General features: G+C 33.3%; 1 protein-coding gene across 1 annotated transcript in view; it reads right to left on the reverse strand.

The window, feature by feature from the left end:
• The window catches only part of sws (patatin like phospholipase domain containing sws), a 1,321,526-nt gene that overhangs the window by 375,868 nt on the left and 923,898 nt on the right, over positions 1-21,760 (reverse strand). The window contains exon 15 of the mRNA XM_072529876.1: positions 7,030-7,185. Within this exon, the coding sequence (XP_072385977.1) occupies positions 7,030-7,185 (156 nt within the window). The remainder of the gene's footprint in view (positions 1-7,029; positions 7,186-21,760) is intronic.

Here is a 21,760-nt window from a genome sequence, read left to right on the forward strand (position 1 = left end):
TACAATTTCGAAAGTATGGAACACTTTAAATATCTTAGATCACTATTCACGGTTAATAATAATGCCACTAAAGAAATACAGAGCATAATTCAAACTTCATACCTATTTTAATACATGGATGTGAGTCATGGAGAATGACTAAAACAAATAAGGAAGCACTCCGAATATTTGAAAGGAAAATAATAAGAAATTTTTTTTTAACCCCATTATCATAATTACTATTTAAATGGGAATAAGCCACAATTAAAGGTTAAAGTTAGTTTATTGACGATTCAATTTCCACTTCGGAAATCGTTCTCACTAATGTTTGTATTTTGAGAACGATTTCCGAAGTGGAAATTGAAACGTCAATAAACTAACTTTAACCTTTAATTGTGGCTTATTCCCATTTAAATAGTAATTACTTTAAAATGCCACAAGAAAATAGCTTCAGAACTCATATCATATCGCTACAAATCCGTATAGAATAAGAAAACATACTGAATCAAGAAAGCTCTCATAACGATATTGTTCAGGAAAATAAATCCCTTAAGGTATATCGGACACATGCATAGACGCCAAGATGTCAAATTTGTAGAACTGGTGTGGAAGGAAGTTAGCACAGAAGAATGCCACATGGGCATGTCAGTATATAATGGAGAGAAAACATCCAATCATATCTCATAAACTGAACATTACATTTGATTGCAGATTCGTGGAAAATCGATCAACTTGGAGATAAGTTGTAGTCAGCGAAGACCCACCCAGTGTTGTAGCGCTACGTATTAATAATGATAAAGAGAAAGGAGAAACAGTGACAAAAAGCAACAAAAATGGACTGTGGAGCAAAGCTGCTTCAAAGTCTTTGATTGGAGAGGATTTAAATGAACGTATAAGAAATACAATGGATGATTGATGGATTCGAGAAACTTGAGACTTGAGAAAGGCACTCTCCGAAACAGCTGTAGTGATAAGATAGAATTAATTTTGTGGAAGTTTTGGTGTTTTATTGTTAAACAAAATGGAATTAACATACGACATTATATACGCTATAATAACTAGACAACTTATATGATACGGACATATAAGGAGAAAGTTTAATGTAGCAATAAACTACCCAATATTTCTTATGAGTGAAAACGATATGAATAAACAAAATGAAGAAAACCATGGCAAAAGGCAAAAAGAGTAATGATTTAAAAATGAGAGTGGTATCTTGTGGACAACATGTGCTTAATTAGGAACGAATGGAGATGAAGATCAGAAGACGACAAAGAACGTTTTAAATTGATAAATGTATACAATTTTTAACAATGTATATTAATAGGTCATTATTAGAGCCAACGTGCTAATTTTATGTAAAATAACACTTCTCAAGGTAGACCGGTAACAGAACGGTGGACTCAAATACACCCAAAGCTAAAAACTATCGATGTTTATATGAAAGATGAAACCGTATGACACATGACCGTGCAATCTCAACACCTACACATTATCACATAATTGTAAACGGTATATTGTACCTAATTACTAAGAAGTTTGTTATTTTAATCTAAGAATAAGTTTAATAATTTACGGGAGATTTAATGTATTTAAAATTTTACAGGATCCGGTATCGTAATAAAAAGTCAAATTTCACTACAACTCCATTGAAACGTGTTAAATTTCAATTCATTTCTATTTGATATTGGGACAGTATTTACTTTATTTTGTAATGTCAATCACAAATTTTCAATGCCATTCACATCTGGCGACTGCGCTGGTGTTTTAATGACATTTCGGCAATTATAAAGCAACCAAGTACGAACCCGATATGACGTGTGTTTTGGATCGTTGTCCTGATAAAACCGGTAATTGTTATGAATACCTAATTTTTGAGCACTAGCGGCAAGATGCTACCTTAGTATATCTAAATACATGTACTGGTTCATATTTTCTTATATAAAATGTGTGTTACCTACTCCTGCGAACGACATACACTACCAAATCGTGCCCCACCTTTACCGTTAGTTACTGTAGCTTTTATATTTTTTAACTTTAGTTCTTCTTTCGGCTTTTTCCACACTCATATGTTTCCATTGGACCCAAACAAGTTTATTTTTGTTCTATCAGCAAATATTACTGAATTCTAAAAAGTCAAATCTTTCTTAATATATTCCCTGGCGAACTACAATCTAATACGCCTGTTTCTTTGGCTAATAAAAGGTTTATTTCTAGCAGTTCGACCATGTAGATTATTGTTTCGTAATATCCGTCTAATTGTTTCGGGGTTATATCTTTTTCCAAACTGTCTTTTCATCTCATCTCAAAACTTTGGTGCACTTTTTTAAGGATTATTTGCTATTTCTCTGACAATCCATCTTTCTTCACGTTCGGTAAAAATTTTATTTTGAGCTAACCTTGATTTATTGTCAACTCTACTTTCATTTCGGTTCAACTGTAGGCTATATCCATTTCTATGGTGAGTATAATTAAATTTGTTCACTAATCGCAGTTCGGTGACCCATTCTTAAATAATTTTGTTATTTGCCGATTAAATACTTTTAAATTTCAAATTTAACATAAAATGAACTGCCATATGAATTTAATGCAACGCCTACTTCGAAAATTTCAATTGATAATTGTGTAATGCTTTATCTTATCTGCATCATTTTAGCTGTGACATCAAAATCATACATAAAATAATTAAATATTTATTGTTATTTAAGTCTGGTATATTTGAAATCCAAAAAATAGCTTATGCTATTGTAGAACACTTATAGTAATTTAATTTCAGTATGTAATTTTTTTCTAATAAGTATTGAGCCCCTGACACAAGCTAGTTTCATTAAGTGGAGACTGCATCATTTAGGCTGTGAGCCACCATATATATATATATATATATATATATATATATATATATATATATATATATATATATATATATATATATATATATATATATATATATTTAACGTGATTATTTCGACCAAAAAACAATTTATAAATATGTTGGAAATATCGGGTATGTGGTCTATTAAATAAAAAATCTTTGTTTTTTCTAAAGCTCAATATTTCGCCATTTATTTGATGGCTTCATCGGGAGTAACTGTAAAAAACAAACATTTCAAAACACTGACGTACACTTAGATTTACAATACTTACAGAAATTAAAAGATTATACACATAAATTAAAATTAATACTAAAATAACATTATTGTTGATGACACTGTACATTTAATAAAATGCATGTTAAAATTTAAAATATCTTTGAGCACGTTCGTTACAATCAATCCATCTTATTGATTGCATCTCGAAGTTTCACGGCGTATCGAGTGCGAGAGAGAATAACCGGTCACGTAGGCGAATTAGAGGTGGGACAACGCCAGAATATTCTCGAACCTAGTAACTGTAGTATATATAGGTAACAATGTTAGAAGTAGTTTAGTTGTTAAGATACTACCGAACTGTAAAGTTATAAATAAATGTATGTATATAAATTCGAACCGCTCGTTTTATTTAATCACGCTACAGTGGTGTTACGGTGTGAGTAAAAGAAATAAATTCAGCAGTGACTTTTGAAAAAGACTTTTGAACTTTTGAAAAGTATTGTTCGTCGGGAACATCCGCGTAGTTCGGTAGTGATCTTTGTACGAAAAGAACATTTAAAAAGTACGTGTGTGCCTGACAAAGATGCTGCTAGTAGAACTTTCAGTAAAACAGTTGCGTGAGCAACTAGAAGAACGCGATGAAGACTGCAGCGGGTCCAAAAAGATACTTCAAGAACGACTGAAGACTGTTCTCAACAAGAATGGAGAAGACCCAGAGACATTCCAGTTCCAGTCAGCAGAAGAAGCAGTTTTAATGAAAATAAAAATTGTCTCGCAAATGATAGAAGAATCTTCTCGAAAGAATGATGAAAGATTCAATGAAACGTCTCAAATGATAGAAGAATCTTCTAAAAAAATGATGATAAATTAGAGAACGTTTCCAAAAGATTCGATGAGAAATTCGAAAATGTATCTCGAAGATTCGACGAGAAATTTGAAAATGTTTCTCAAATGATGGAAGAAACTTCTAAAAAGAACAATGAAAAATTTGAAGAAGTTTCTAAAACATTTGATAAAGTAGAAGAGAAGATCAAACAGTTAGAGAACATGATAACTAATACAAAAGTGCTACCACCATTTAATACAATAGCCTTAGATTCGGTAGTGAAAGAAGAATCACCTACAGACGAAACGACACATAATATGAGATTCAAATTGCCACCATTTGATGGAAAGTCCTCTTGGTCCATATAGCTTAGACAATTTGAAGCTATTTCGACAGCCAATCATTGGACAGAACAAGAAAAAGCTGTTTCCTTGACTGCCGCTTTACGAGGTGATGCTGCGGATATCCTAAGATCGATTCCTAAGGGTCAAGAAAAATGTTACCAGACCTTGTTCACTCGACTAGACAAACGTTACGGAGATGCCCATCTACAACAAGTCTACAAGGCGCAACTAAGAAGTAGAATCCAACGAGCAAGTGAGAGTTTGCAAGAATTTGAAGCAAATATTGCTCGTATAGCGCTGTTGGCCTATCCAGAGGCACCAGACAACATTTTGGAAGAAATCGCTGTAGATGCCTTCGTCAATGGGTTAAGAGACATTGAACTACAGAAAGCTTTACGACTAGCAAGACCGAAAGTTTTAGATGAAGCGCTCGCTATTGCCTTAGAACATGAAACAGCTAGTCAAGCTTCACGGAGCTATCGAGTACGAACCTCTGAAGAGAGCGACGAACAAAACGAGAAACGTCTGGAGGAAATCGTACGGAAAGTAGTTCGTGACATGATGCCGAAGAGACGTGAACCCAGATGTTGGAATGGTAACCACGTAGGTCACATTCGTCGTAAATTGCAAGAAAATAATACAACAGTCAGAAAGCTAGAACAAATCGAACACAGGGCTGAATTGCCTAGTGCTGAAAGATGATCTTCTGTATAGAACCTTTAAGAACGATGATGGTACAGAAACTAAGCTTCAGTTGATTGTACCTAAAAGTAAAGTGTCAGAAGTTTTGCGTCAGTTGCATGACGGTGCATCAGGTGGACACTTTGGTATTACGAAGACTCTGCAAAAGGTTCGCGAACGGTTCTATTGGGTGAACTGTAAAGATGATGTAAGAAGATGGTGCCGGAAATGTGAACTGTGTGCAACCAGTAATGGTCCAGTTGGTAAAAAGAGGGCACCCATGAAACAGTACAATGTTGGTAGTCCTATGGAAAGAGTAGCAATCGACATTGCAGGTCCACTTCCAGAGACGAATGATGGAAATAAATATATCCTGGTAGCCATGGATTATTTTACGAAATGGACTGAGGCCTATGCGATACCAAATCAAGAAGCTGCTACCGTTGCAGAGGTACTGATTAAAGAATTCTTTAGCCGATTCGGTGTTCCGTTGGAGATCCACTCAGACCAAGGGCGAAACTTCGAGTCAAACCTTTTTCAAAACGTTTGTAAATTGATTGGTGTCAATAAGACCAGAACGACACCCCTGCATCCTCAATCAAATGGAATGGTCGAGAGAATGAACCGAACAATGGGTAAACACCTGTCCAAAGTTGTATCAGAACAAAGTTGTTCGTTTACCCTGCGACCTAGAGTTTGACTACAGACCTTCCGAAGAACATGTTGCAAGCGAAGATTATGTCGACTGCCTGAAGTTAAGAATGAACAACATTCATGAACTTGCCCGACAACACATCCAGATAGCCAGTGACAGAATAAAAGATCAATATGATTCTCGATGCAAGAGTGAAAGCTATGAAGTAGGTGATCTTGTTTGGCTTTATAATCCACAACGTCGTCGAGGCTTGTCTCCCAAACTGCAAAGACAATGGGAAGGTCCAAATGAAATTAAAAAGAAAATAAATGACGTGATATACCGAATTAAGAAGTTGCCGAAAGGTAAACCAAAAGTAGTTCACATAAATCGTCTTGCACCATATGCTGGCTCAAATGAAACAGAAGAAGCACGAACCCTTCAACATGAGATCAGAGATGACCGGCGACCAAGCTTTAATGAATTTATGTCAAATTACGCAGAGAGAAAGGGTGCTAGATTCGGCGTGACCACAGAAGTTCAGCAGGATCTTTTTAGTGTTCCGGATAACGTCTCTCTAGCCCACTGTGTTGCCCAAGATCTTAAGATGACTAAAGGAATCTCATCCGTATTTTATAAGAAATTCGGTCGTTTGGACGAGTTAAAAAACCAGCAGCCTAAAGTTGGAAGAGTACTGAGATTAGAAGATGGTTCTCGATCTTTGCTGTATATGGTGACCAGGAAGTCTTATACAGACAGGGCAAGCTACGAGGATATATGGCGTGCTCTAACTAATTTGAAGAAAATTGTGTGCAATTACGACATCAAGAATTTGGCCTTATCCAAGATAGGCCATGCACTAGATAATCTGGACTGGAAGATTGTCAGAAGCATGCTTGAAGTAATCTTCCGAGAAACCGGCGTACGAATTACTGTGTGTTGCATTAACCCGATGAGATCGTATCCTTCAAAGTCAGTAGACTGTTATTTCTTTCTAAAGGGTTCATGCAGAGCTGGAGAGTCCTGTAGATTCCGCCATCCTGTGCCTACATATAGAGTTGCTGATCGGGACGATCAGATTTAAGAGGGGAGCAGTGTTACGAACATGCTCTCGGCATGGCCCAGGTAACGGTTGCATTGCATCTCGAAGTTTCGCGGCGTATCGAGTGCGAGAGAGAATAACCGGTCACGTAGGCGAATTAGAGGTGGGACAACGCCAGAATATTCTCGAACCTAGTAACTGTAGTATATATAGGTAACAATGTTAGAAGTAGTTTAGTTGTTAAGATACTACCGAACTGTAAAGTTATAAATAAATCTATGTATATAAATTCGAACCGCTCGTTTTATTTATTCTCGCTACAATATATATATATATATATATATATATATATATATATATATATATATATATATATATATATAAAACAAATAATAATACTTTTTAACTTTAGTTTATTCCAACATTGTACTTACATAGATTGCTTTGATCATTCCTACATGTGCAGAGCCCCTAGCACCTCCTCCTCCTAATACTAATCCTACAGATTTTCCTGTCAACCATCTGGCCAATCGAGAAAAGTCAGAGTGTACATTTGGCTGCGTTGCGTAAATTTTTGAGTATAATTCATTCTACAACAAAATACAAATTAAACTAAATACAAACATGTTACATAAGTATACATTGTGTTTGTTTACGTCATTAATAAGATTTCTACGTCGACACAGTACAACTAACTGCTTAGCATGTTCCCTAATTAATCTGATCATTAAACATTTAACACGTTAATGGATATTTAATTTATAGATCGCAAATGATAAATGCAAACTCTAACTACCGTTTACATAGTTAAAATTATCATCATCATCTTGGTTCCCAACCCTGTTTGGGACCTAGTATGGCATGCCCTACATAGATATTTTTGAATATTCACGTCTGGAATTTAGTTCAATGCGAAACGTGATGTTAGCGAAAATATAGGTAAATATCCAAGTAGATTTTTTATAGAAAATCATCGAGTCGTTGCTACATCAGACAGTTCCAAAGTAACTGACAATTAGTTTAATTGAAAATTAATTTATCAAAAAAGAAAAAGGTGAAAATAAATTACTACACGCTACTGCTTGAGAGAACCATCATCCTTCGACGCGTTGAGTGGGGAGGGTGGCTCTATCGCGAGTAGTAGCAGTAGAAATATGGATTCAGATGATAATACATCTGATGACAATCGGAAAAGAAATAGAGAAGAAAAGGAACTGCTATTTGGTCCCAGTAAAAAAGTAGAAAGAAGACTAGTTAAAAGTCACAGAGATGAAAACAAAATAGATCAAATACTAAATATTATAAAAAATTTAATAGAGTTACAAGAATTAAAAACTAACGTAAAATAAGTAAAAACGGAACAAAAACAATAAAACAAGAGAATAGTGAAATACGGAAAGAAAATGAACAACAAATCAAAAAGGATCTGAATGATACAAAAGGACGTCTTGAAAGGCTGGATAGAATAAGAAAAGAAAATAATGTGATAATACAGGGAATGAAAATAGAAACGGGAGATAGAAGAAACTAAAAGAAGTAATAGGAAATTGTATGACAAAAGAACTGAATATTAACGTAAATCTAGAAGAAGCAGTGAAACTAGGAGATAAAACATGTACGAAGAATAGCAAAAGATGAAATAAAGAAAGATAAACGTCCAAATTAAAGCCAACAAACTGATAATAGATGGTCGAGAAAGGAAATGGAATACGAACACCAACCAGCTGGAGGATCTTCCTCGAAGTGGTTTAAAAAATTAGCAAGGGATGAGAGGATATATTATTCGTTGACGGACGAGTCAAAGAAACAGGAAATGTCTGCAGATAAACTCAGGTACACGAAAAGTAAAATAAAGAAAGACAGACAAGAAAACAAAAATAAAAGACGAAGACAACAGGACAAAAAAAATAAAGAGGTGAAAATAAGCACATGGAACATAAGAACGATGCTAGCTCCAGGAAAAATGCTAGAAATAGGAAAAGAACTCAAAAAGTATAAAATCGATATTGCAGCACTGCAAGAATTACGTTGGGAGGGACAAGGACAGATTGATAAACAAGACTTTACAATGTTATATTCTAGAGGAAAGAAGCAAGAGCAAAAAGGGGTGTGATTCAAGATACTAAGGCACCCAAGAGAGAAAATTATAAATTCCAGGCCAATATGCGAAGGGATGGCCTATGTAAGAGTCAACAACAAACCATTTAATATATCAGTGTTGAACTTATAAGCCCCTACAGAAACAAGCAATGCAGACGAAAAAGAAATCTTTTATGATAGGATCGAAGAGGAGACAGAAAACATACCCAAAGAAAAAGTCTTATTTGTACTAGGAGACCTCAATGCCCAGATTGGAAAAGAGGACTGTTTACAAAAAATTGTAAGAAAGCATACAATACACGAAAACACGAATGTCAATGGGCAAAGACATTACATACGGTTACATAGGTTACATATGTAACCTAGCAATAACAACAAAATTGTTAACCCTTTCCGACACGGCGTACACTGTAGTGTACATATACTTCAAATGCTAGTAATGGGCTATTTCCGAATCAACTCTCTGTAAGTCATGCGGCACACTGTAGTGTCGTATGACAAATTCTTAGTACAGTGAATATCACGTTGGCGTATAACCTCAAATTAGTTATAAGTGTTTCTGGTGTTTTTTGCGTGTTTATCAAACTGTTATATTTTTCTCGAGTCTATTGTAATTTCAGGTAAGTTATGAATTATTGGTTTCTTAGAAAACTTCTAATATTTTAATAGCATGAAGGTTTACAAATATGTACTTTACAGTGTACATGATGACTGACAGACGGTACTGGAAAAAACCGTTAACTGAGAAGGAACTTTATGAAATCATCAATGGAGATAATTCCGATTTAGAGGAACTAGATATGGAAGAGGATAATTACTTTGAAGATCGTGATATGCAGTGTAGGGGTAAGTGGGACTCTTCTTAGTTTTTTATTCCTTTTTCTTTAGCAAAATTGTGTGATATTAGAGTACTGTTGTTTGTAGATGAGCATGAATTGGTGGAAGGCGATATATGTGAGGAACCAGAAGAAGCTGCGCTGATTGAAATTGTGTCCGAATCACATGATATTCAAGACACGCCAATGCAAGAAATACACACATGTCAGACAGCACACGAATTTGCAAGCGAATACCTGAAGTCACAAAATTTAATTGAAAAAGAACAGATCAGTTGGACAAAGGGGATCAATGAAATGTCAAAAAATATTCAGTTTTATAAAAGTAAGAAACAAGAAGTGATAAGTTTACCCAGTCCAGTAGAAATTTTTTACCAGTATTTCACGGATGAGCTCCTCAATATCTGCGTAGAAAAAACAAACTTATATGCTGTTGTTAGCTCTGTGCCAAACTTTCCCGCTACAAACATTGCAGAAGTCAAGACATTTTTTGGAATTCTGTTAATAATGGGTAATTTGAATTATCCGAGAGTCCGAATGTACTGGGAACAAAAATTTGCAGTTCCTCTAATATCTGAAAATATGCAAGTAAACAGATTTTTCAAACTACGAAATACGATGCATTTCACTTCCAACGAAGATCGACAGCCGGAAGACCGACTGTGGAAAGTACGCCCCCTTTTCAATACCATAAGAAAAATATGCAGGCAGTTGGAACCGGAGGAGGTATATAGTATCCATGAACAAATGGTTTCTTTTAAGGGTGCTGTGAATATTAAACAATACATTAAAAATAAGCCGACGAGATGGGGTATAAAATTATTCCTATTATGTGGGATAAGTGGAACAATATATGATTCCATCGTCTACCAAGGTGCAAATACAGAACTGAAGGCAGAGTATATGTTGTTTGGCCAGTCTCCGGCTGTAGTAATGCACCTATCCGAGCAAATACCTCCAGGAGCACAACTTTATTTTGACAATCATTTCAGTTCTTATTGGTTATTTCAATGGTTGTCAAAGAAACCAATATATGCCGCTGGTACAATTCGGTTGGACCGCTTTTCTAAACCACCTTTTACTATGTGCCAAGAGAATAAAAAGAAACTTACCAGGGGTTTCGTCGAGAACGTTATCTGCAGAAAATCTGGTGTTGTACTAACCAAGTGGATTGATACCGGAGTTGTTACTCTGGGTTCCAATTTCGTTGGAGTAAGTTCTTCTGATGTATGTCGAAGATGGGATAAGAAGATAAAAGAGTATATTGAAGTGACACGCCCCAAAGTAGTTTCTCTTTATAACAATGGGATGGGAGGTGTTGACAAGTGCGATTTTCTTATTTCTTTGTACAGATCGTTTATCAGAACAAAGAAATGGACTGTTCGATTAATTTCACATGCTGTTGACATGGCTGTCACCAACAGCTGGTTGGAATATAGAAAGCAATCAGAGGAGCTGAAAATACCGCAAAAAAATGTCATGGACCTTATACATTTTCGACAACACGTTGCTGAGGCACTTATTTTGGCAGGAAAAATACCTAGCAAAAAAACGGGGGAGACCAGTTTCAAATAATCCTCTACATCCTCAAGGTAGTTCTCCTGTAGGTAACGCAGCAGGTCCTTCTGGTAAACAAGTGCGTCCTATTGAAGATATTCGTTATGATAACTTTGGCCATTTACCGACTTTCTGTGACAAAATCGCTCGTTGTAAAGGAAGCAACTGTGGATCAAGAACGTATATTTGTTGCACAAAATGTCAAGTATCATTATGTATTGCTCGAAATCAAAACTGTTTTACAGATTTTCATACCAAATAAATAGTTTTTGTCAATTACAGTCTTATAAATAAAAATCATTTCATATTGATATGTGTCTGTTAATCATTGTGTACACTGTAGTGTACATGACGTAACTTCAGAATGTCAAATTTGACAAATTTCCTGAGGAGCTTAAAAATTGTAGAAAAATATTTCTAATAATCGCTAAAACTTAAAAAAAACTTATATATCGTTTTAAAAAATTCGTGTCGGAAAGGGTTAATAAGCTCAACAAAATTTGAACACCCTAAAATACATAAAGTAACGTGGAGGTCACCAGATCAGAAAACATAAAGTCAAATTGATCACATAATGATTAATAAACGAAAACAATCGTCAATAAAATATGTAAGAACGTTTAGATATGCGTGTGCAGATTCAGACCACTACATGGTCAGAGTAATAAGACAAAAAGTTAAAAATTGAAACAAAACAGAAAAACCAACATAAAAAGTGGAATGACAAAAAATGAGTAACGAACAAATTTAAAAAAAGTATGAAGAGGCAGGGTCGGTCAGATAGCCAAGCGGGCTGGGCGGCCGGTTCTCATTCGCTTCACTGCGAGTGGTTCAGTGGATGTGAGTTCGATCCCCAGCTCGGTGTACAGAAAACAAAAAGGCTAACGCAGCAGTTTAAAATTCTAAATGAATCTGCGGCTTAGACTAGAATATGCTGGTGTCTGATCGGCCTATGGTCGAGCGGTACGGCAAGATAAGGGCTTGCGGCTCAGTGATACTCCTCCATGGATCCCTACCGGAAGGGCGAGGCGCCTACATACCGGTATATATATATATATGAAGAGGCAGGAACAGTTCTAATAAGAAAGAAATATAAAGCAGAAGATATAAACACAGAATGGGAGACGATCAAAAAATTAATAGAAGGTGGAAGTATGCAGGTAGACAAAAGTCAGGCAAAAAACGGATGGTATAACCAAGAATATAGAGAGGAAAAAAGTGCAAGCCAGAATTAAATGGCTAAGAACAGATAAAGACAGAGAAGAATATGAAAACTTAAGAAAGAATGCTAAGAAAGTGATAAGGCAAAATAAAAAATGCAGGAAACAGGGCAGAAAAGAACAAACAGAAATACGAAAAAATTTACCAACAAAACAAAAAATACAAAGGCAAAACAAATGGAATAAAAAATAAAGAGGGAACAGTAATAATAGAGGATCAAAAATACAAGCAAGTATGGAGGGATTACTACAGGAGAGCTCTTGACGGAGGAAACAACAGGAGAAGAAATGAATAAAGAGGAGAAAACGGTGCACAAAGAAGAAGCAGACGAAGTAAATGAAGTAAAAATCGAAATTTCAAAAGAGCCAACATTAGAGGAAGTAACTACAGAGCAGCAAAAATGGAGCCCCTGGTAAAGATGGAATTAATATGGAACTAATGAAATACGGGGGGAAGGGAATTGAGAGGAAAAATACTGGCACTATTGAAAAATATATGGAATAAGAGAAAATGCCAGGGGAAATCATAATAATACATAAAAAGGGAGACCAACAAATTTGTGAAAATTATAGAGGAATAACATTACTAAATACAACATATAAAATATTGGCATCAATAATAAAAAGAAGGTTATCAAAGATCACAAAGAAGACAGTGGGACAGTAATAATGTGGATTCACAGAAGGAAGATCTACAATAGATGCAATACCCACAATAAAACAAATAATAGACACACAATAAAACAAACAAATAGACCTTAAACAGGCATTGGATACAATTAAAAGGAAAGGATTAATGATAGCACTTAAACAATTTAAAATTCCACATAAACTCAGAAAATTAATAGAAATGACAATGAGAACTACAAAAATTAGCGTAAAGACACAAAGAGAAGAGTCAGAGGAGTGGCAATACTTAACAGCACAGAGATTCTCAAACACAGAATTCCAGATACTGCAACTATATTAACAGGAGAAGTCTATGCAATTTACCAAGCGATACTATACGCAAATGCAAATAAGATGAACAACATATTAATCGCGACAGATTCTATATCATCACTACAAATATTCAGGAAAATATACACACAGCATCCATTAGCTTTACTAATAAAGGAAGAACTAAATAAATTGGATACTAAAGATACAAGCATCAAGTTTCTCTGGGTCCCATCACATGTTGGAATAGCAGGTAACGAAGCAGCAGACAAAAATACCAAAGAAACTATAAACGACAACAGTATTCCCATATCACTCCAATCTGTAAGTATGGATTTAAAAAGCTATTTCATAAAGTACCTGTTCGAGAACTGGAACAATAAATGGAAATCCACACCATCAAAGCTTGTGGACATTGGACCATGGCAACCACCCGAGGTATCCAGACGAAAGCAAATAATTATTTCCCGTTTATGACTTGGACATATTCAGTTTTCTCATGAACATTTGTTTAAGAAAGAAGAACGCCCAATTTGTGATGAGTGCGGTTCACCCCTTACGGTAAAACATGTGCTAGTGGAAAAGTGCGAAAAGTTCAATCGTTACAGAATTAAATACCATTTACCAAATAATCTTAAAGACATTTTAAATTAAAAATACACTATAAATAACATACTTTTGTTTTTAAAAGATTTTAATTTACTAAGCAAAGTGTAATTAACTGTTAACTTTCGGCTAATAACCTTATTAGGTTGAAGCAGATTTTTTGTAAATAAAAAAAAAATAAATAAAATCAGCTTATCTCCGGATAGCCATAATGTATATCTAGATTTACTTTACTAATAAAATATTAAATAAAATTTTATTTGTCATACTGAATAAAAAAGTTTTTATTTATGCTTATATGAATGAGATTTTAAAATACAAAGTTTGCCTACATATATTTGGACAATTATATTTTGCAATATAATTATAATAATATCATTTTCAACCTACATCTCCTAAGAAAAATTTTATTCTGCGGAAAGAGCAAGTCCGACGTTTTCAGTTTTCATTTTAGGGTGCCAGTGCACTGTTGCCAGTTAGTTCCGAGCAAGTATTTACAACATCATAGCTCTTGTCAAAATCCAACTGTAACGGAAAATTGTATCGTAATGGGATACAACGGTAAGGGATTTCTGTACTGTAACGGGATACTGTCACGGGATCACTACTTAATAGTGTGTTTTCCAAAGCTAATGTCACAGAGATCTATTGGGACAAGGTCCCTGATGTGATAAAGATCTGTAGAGTAGTGGTGAAGATAAGTTCCAAACTAAATTAAAAATAAAGTTGAAACTTAATGCAGTTCGGCTAGCTGAGTATGCTTGAGACTGGCCAGTTGATATTCAAGGTAGGATTAGGCCTATTTGCATGCCGTGAGAAAACAAACAGTAAAGAACAGTAAATCTAGATATTAACTAAAAGAATGTAAGAATAAGGATAAATAAAAAGAACTAAGAGTACTGTGAAAATCATAGTTATCAGCAGCAATAAAGTCACTAGGTGAAGTGTTTATTAGACGAAGAGTCCAGTAAATATTTTCCCTGGCGCCCTAACCATTCTTCTTAGGTAAAGTTGTTTCAAAACCTCGTGGACCTCGTAAATACGCATGCCCCAAAAAATAAATGGACCCTAAAAACACTTACCATTTTAATTTCGTAGGAAATTAGGCAACAGGGTAGGATTTGCACGTGCTAATGATGTTGAGTATTTCCAATAAACATGACATATTATGTTTCTCTAATCTTAAACATTCCAGTTAGTCATCGCATTTTTATATTATCTCACATTGAAAGGAGTATCTGATTTGTGATTTACATTGCACTAATTTGGTTTATAAATAAACCTTTTAAGAACTGAAAAAAAATCTAGAGGACAAATAAATAAATAACAAATCAATGTATGATAAAAAAATAATAGGATTTTGGTTTTAAATTTAGCAAAATACGAGACGAAAACCTCGAATTTCTTTGGAAAAAAATTTTTAATGAGATTTTTTGCATAATCACTTTCATAAAATACTGCAGAATAATGTTCAAGAGGTCGTTCATACAAAAAGTGGTCCTAATTTATTAAACAGTTTTATATAAATCCATTTTTAAGTTGTGATAAGGGCCTCAAACATCTAAAAACAATGTTTTTAAATTAAATAAGCCCAAACTAAAGTATCAGAAACTGATAGAACAAGGTTTGGTGAATTCAAAAATAATTGTGTGTTTTTGAGCCTTCAATTATCATTTTACATTTTTTTTTCAGTTTTAAATTGTTTATAAGTTGAAAACGATCAAATTTAGAGAAAAATTACAATTAACCTTTTTTATTCAGAATGATCCAAAAAAATGATAAAAGGTTAAAGACCATTGTTCACAAAAAAAAAAATAAAAATATTAAAGCTATTTCACTAACGCAAAAATTAGTTCGTCTCTGTCTCGCTACGATAACGCACTGAAGAGAAATGCATTTTTTTTAGCAATGCCTGATATAGTTGTTTCGTTCGTAGATAGACGTCACTAAACGATTACGTTAGGTCCACGACATTATGAATTATCATTACATTCCTGTTGTCAGTACTCTTAGTTCTTTTTATTTATCCTTATTCTTACATTGTTTTAGTTAATATCTAGATTTACCGTTCTTTACTGTTTTCTCAGGGCATGCAAATAGGCCTAATCTTACCTTGAGTATAAACTGGCCAGTCTCAAGCATACCCAGCTAGCCGAACTGCATTCTGTTTCAACTTCTATTTTTAATTTAGTTTGAAACTTATCTTCACCATTACTCTACAGATCTTTATCATATCAGGTAGCTTGTCTCAATAGATTTCTGTGACATTAGCTTTGAAAAACACACTATTAAGTAGTGATCCCGTTACAGTATCCCGTTACAACAGTACAGAAATCCGTTACAGTGGCGCCCAGATTTGCAGTAAGATAGTCATTTGTCCCTTTAAATTGTTTCTAGAGTGTTTGTCTATTTTTGCATATTTTGTAGTTATATAGATCCAGTTTTCTTTGTTAAAGTATCTGAGAAATACTTAATAGTGTGTTATATTGCTGTGTTGGTGGTTTTGTTATCTTTAAATTAATAATTAATTGTAAACCTCAACGGAGCTGTTTCGAGCCGCAGCAAGCAAGGTCATGATTGCCAATATGATTTCCAACATCCGAAACGGATAGGAAACAGAAGAAGAAGAAACCTTCATTTAGTATAATATTTTGGATAATTACATTGGTTTGACATTTCTGTTTTGATCGGGTTAGTGATACCTCGGGTACATCGGGTTTGAGTGTATTGAATATATATATATATATATATATATATATATATATATATATATATATATATATATATATATATATATATATTCTTATGATGTGTTATTTGTTTGAATGATGAGCAATGAGTATTTTTAATAATATAGGGTTTTTATCGCGGTTCTCAAAGAATTAGTTTGTAAGTACTTTTTTAAATTATCTTTATTATAACTATTATGAAACACACATATATATCTAACCTAGCCAATGTAAATTTAAAATAAACTATCTTTAAATTGATATTCTTATAAAACTAATTAAATTCTATAGACAATGTAAAATTTAAACAAACTATCTACAAAATTGAAATTGTTATGACACTAACTAAATTATATTAACAAAATGTTGTACCTTTCTGTCACTGAATGCCTAAATGAACTGTTTTCCACTATATAGATTCTAATCACCACTAAATGTCTTCGTACTTCGGTTATCCTTGTTTTTGTGGAATTACTTTTTCTAATTATCAGCTTCTACCAATTTAAGATATATTTTTCTTCACCAGCATTTATAAACCACCAAACAAACCAGCAAACAGCATTTATATTTATTTTTCCTTTCAATATACCAATATCCAATTATTATAAGTTGATTTACACTAATCTCCAATCATAATATAATTTTAATTCCTTCTAATATCCATCCAATATTCTTCTAATATACTTTTATAATCTTCAATAATTATTGTGTATAATTATAAATGTGCATTAAAATATATGCATAATTTTTAATCTTCATTTAACTCACTATATTAAAACAATTGGACTATTTGTAACTGATTGACTGACTCCAACTAACTTTCATATTTCTTACTAAACTTTCTGACTGACTGACTTAAACTTTCTGACTGCACTATCTTGAAAATTCTGAACAATTGACTTCACGAAATGAGTCTATCTTCTACTAACTTTCATAATAAACTGGCCATCTTGAATCCAAATCACGGGTATTTATATCTTTTCCATCTTCCAGAACCATCTGGTAAGAAATCATGTTCGATTTAGTTCTATTTCTTCTATATGGATGTTCTCGAAAAAAGTATCTGTTCGATCCACCGACATAATCATTATTCCAGAATGTTCCAACATAAACAAAGGTCAAATTCTGCATTCTGGAGAATTCTTTAATTTTCTATTGATAATTTTGTTGACATTTAGGCTTTTCAGATCAGAATAAACATTTAAATCATTAAATATATATAAATTAAACATTTTAAACTAACATTATTATTATAACCCCACTTTATATTCCCAATTATTTCCTAAAATGTCACTTGGAGAGTATGTATAGTTGGTTGCCTAGTCATATGGCTCACTTAAATATATCTACAAAATCATAATTACTAAAATACAACTTTTTACAATTATTATATGCTAATTTCTTAAAAATGCCCTCACATAAATATATTTTTATAAAATTCTCTAGTATATAACTTATTAAAATAACCAAATACTTTTAATATCTAATATTATGTAGTATATAACTTATAAATTATTTTCTATAAACCCCAATCGTATCAATACCCCAAAATAATATTTAAAATAAATAATTTACTTATTATTTTTTTAAATATTAATTTTCTTGTCCACTAATTTAATTTCTTATTTAAAATTTGTTCTATTAAGTACACCTCTGTTCGCTGTCTATGTCAAACTGTCATGTCAAATGGAACAATGGATGGCTACAGAGAAAATAAACATATAATCTAATCATCTATTATTGTGTTATGTTTATTTATAGACAAAATCTAGGAATTATTTCCATTCAACAGGCTTTCATCCATATGAATTGGTAAGTTTTACACTGTATTATATTAGAAAGACATTTACACAATCAATTCTGTATCTAACCCCAAAATTATGATTTTTAGGGCACAAACAATTTCCATATGTATAAAATCATCAAGTATGATGTCAAATTGATTCACAACAATAAAATCTACCATCTATTTAACAAATCAAGTCTATTGAATAAAATGGATATATCAGTGAATTGTTAGTGTTTTTATATTTGTGTTAAAGGTATAGAAAACATTATTCATTCTCTTCATGATATTGAAAAATGTCGTTGATATGAAACATGCCTCTTAGTCTGTTCTCTGCATCTATTAACACATAACTATTTAGTCCATTCTGATTTTCAATTCTGTATGGACCTTCAAACATTGGTTGTAATTTCTTACAACGATTTTCTTTAACATTACTGTTTCTAAGTGAACGAATTAACACTTGGTCTTGAAATGTGATTGGTTTTGTTATATTTCGATTTTGTCTTCTGATATATTTTTCAGCTTTCCTCCTAATTCGGTTATTCACTTTCTGCATTACTTGTTCTAACATATCCTGATTATATTCACTAATCCACTTTCTGTTTCCTATATGGCCAAACATTAAATATTCTGGTACTTCCTCTGTATTCAAATTATGTGTATTATTTAAAAAATATTCTACTTGTGGTATATGTTGCTGCCAAGTTTCATGTTGATTTTGGCACAGTATCCTTAAATATTTTATAACTTCTTTAATATATCTTTCTGCAGGATTTGCCTGAGGATGTCTGATACTTGTAAAATGAATGTTGATTCCCTTTTTCTCACAAAATGCCCGAAATTTTTGGTTGTTAAAATATGTAGCATTATCTATTATGCAATTTCTAAATGATCCTATTTCTTCGAAAAATTGATTCAATACATAATTTCAATGTTTTAACATTTGTTCTGGAGCAGGGATATAGTTTAATAAATTTTGTATATAAATCAACTATCACTAGTATATGCTTTTTTCGTGTTGGACTGAGAACTAAATTTGAAATAAAATCCATGGAAACTGTATTTAGTTTTTCATATACAACATTAGATTTATATGTGTTCTGGTTTTTGAAATTCTTTTCTTTGTTTAGTTGACATATTGGGCATTGGGTAGTAATTTCTTTTGCTATACTTATGTCATTCTTTGCAAAATAATTGTCCCTAAATAGCATCCATAGCTTTCTTGAACCAATATGCATATAATTGTTATGTAAATTTTACAATATTTTCTTTGCTAAAGTTCTAGTTATTATATATACTTCTATGCCATTTATTATTTTATAATAAACTCCATCTTTCTTAAGGACTTTTTGTTTTTCACTCAAATTGATCTGATCTCTTATAATTTCTTCTTTAGAATATAATCCAGTACTTTCTACTAATTGATTTAATCCATATCTGAGATTATTGAATATCTTTCCATCGATTCTAATACCCTTTGATTCCCACTCTAGCCTTTTAAATGCGTACTCCATAACTGTTTTTGGGACTAAGTATCTCCCTGCCGCACCCCTCTGCCAATTTTTATCTTCTCAGTGCAATGAAGGTTAACGGTTGTTGTCGCATTTTCGTATATATTTCGAATAATATTTGCATACCTGTGATCTATTCTGCATTCTGATAGTGCTTTTAATATAGCAACTGTTTCGACTGTGTCAAATGCTTTGTGGAAGTCGACAAAGATAAGAGCAAGGGGTCTGTTATATTCGATAGACTTTTCAACTAGAGTTTTAAGGCATTGCAAATGGTCGTTTGTTCCGTGTCCCGCTCGAAATCCTGCCTGTTCTTCTGATTGATAGAAATCGAGTTTTGCTTCTAATCTGTTTGTCAGTATTCGAGTAAAGAGCTTGTATAGGTAGTTAAGCAAACTAATTGGCCTATAGTTTTCGAGATCTGATTTATCCCCTTTTTTGTGGAGGAGGATTGTAACCGAATTTTTCCATTTACTTGGAATGTTTTCACTATGCAGACATAGATTAAAAAGTGTTTGGATTCGGGACATCAAAAGTGGACCTCCTAGTTTAATTGTCTCAATGACTACACCATCTTCCCCCGGAGCTCTATTATTTTTCATATTTTTGAGGGCATGTTGAACCTGACCTCAGCGACTCCAACAATGTCCCAATTGATTTTATCAAGTTCAGATTCCATTTCTATGAATTTTTCTTCTGATAGCAGGGTTCTTGCATTGAAAGTTGCAATTTTTAGAGATATATATCTGTTAGATGGTTTTCTAAAATATGTCAGAATTTTGCCCCCCCCCCCCCCAGAATCCGTAAGACTGACTGATAGTCTGAATGATGGTCTAATAGTCACTAATGAGAAAATCAATTAAATGTTCTTTAACATACAAAAGAGAGGATCGAGAGTAGGGCATAACGGAACAATAAAGCCATATAATTTTGAAAGATTGCAGCGTCTTAGATGCCGTAGGTAATGTTGTTACATAAAAAATAAAAGGGAATATTTAGGTAGCTAACTGATGTTTATGTATATATAACCCTCTTTTAAATCCAGAAGTCTAATTCGAATCTCTAAAATCAGGATATATAAAATAGTGATCAAACCACTGCTAATGTGTGGATACGTGACGAGAACGTATTAATTAGACCAGGATTGCTAGAAAAGCCATCAGAGGTATTTTCCGACTTACAGAGGTCCGAGTACTAACCAATACCGAACAGAGCTAATTCCAAGGTCAAACACATATATAAAGATAGCAACGTCGTACAAGAAACTAAATCTCAGTGCTAAAGTTGCGCTGGCTTTATCCAAAGACTCTATAATAACTGCATTGCCAAGTTAAATTGGGAGGATGCCCCAAGAGAAAAAATGCGTTTAAGACTTCCACAAATGAAGGAGGAGGTAACATATGGTCAGATTTAGGAATAATGAGACTATCTACCGACCCATTATATTTATTAACACCTGCTATCCTACCTACAATCAATACTTATCTGTTGTGGAATATCAAATCAATTACATGTAATCAAACGAACTAGGCTTAAAAAAAATTATCCAAGGAAAGGCACTTCAGAAATATTGACATAAATTTTAAAAACGTCATTTACCTGGCTGTATTTTCAATAGGAAAGAGAAGACAAAAAGAAGAAAAGGCAATAGAATCTTGTTCCGTTCTGACTATACGATGACGATGATCTTTATATAACATATAGGGAGAAAGAGAGAATAATGTTTATGTTTAATTTAGAACTCGCTGGTTTTCTCCCTTTTGAATTGGGTATGTATATGCATTACCATAGAAAATAAAAGCAAGAGAACTATAATTATAAAACGAAAAGATTACGAAATGAAAAGATTATATAAATCCCTTATATTTACACAGACTG

Source organism: Diabrotica undecimpunctata, chromosome 4 (genome assembly GCF_040954645.1).
Source record: "Diabrotica undecimpunctata isolate CICGRU chromosome 4, icDiaUnde3, whole genome shotgun sequence".
NCBI classification, from domain to species: Eukaryota; Metazoa; Arthropoda; class Insecta; order Coleoptera; family Chrysomelidae; genus Diabrotica; species Diabrotica undecimpunctata.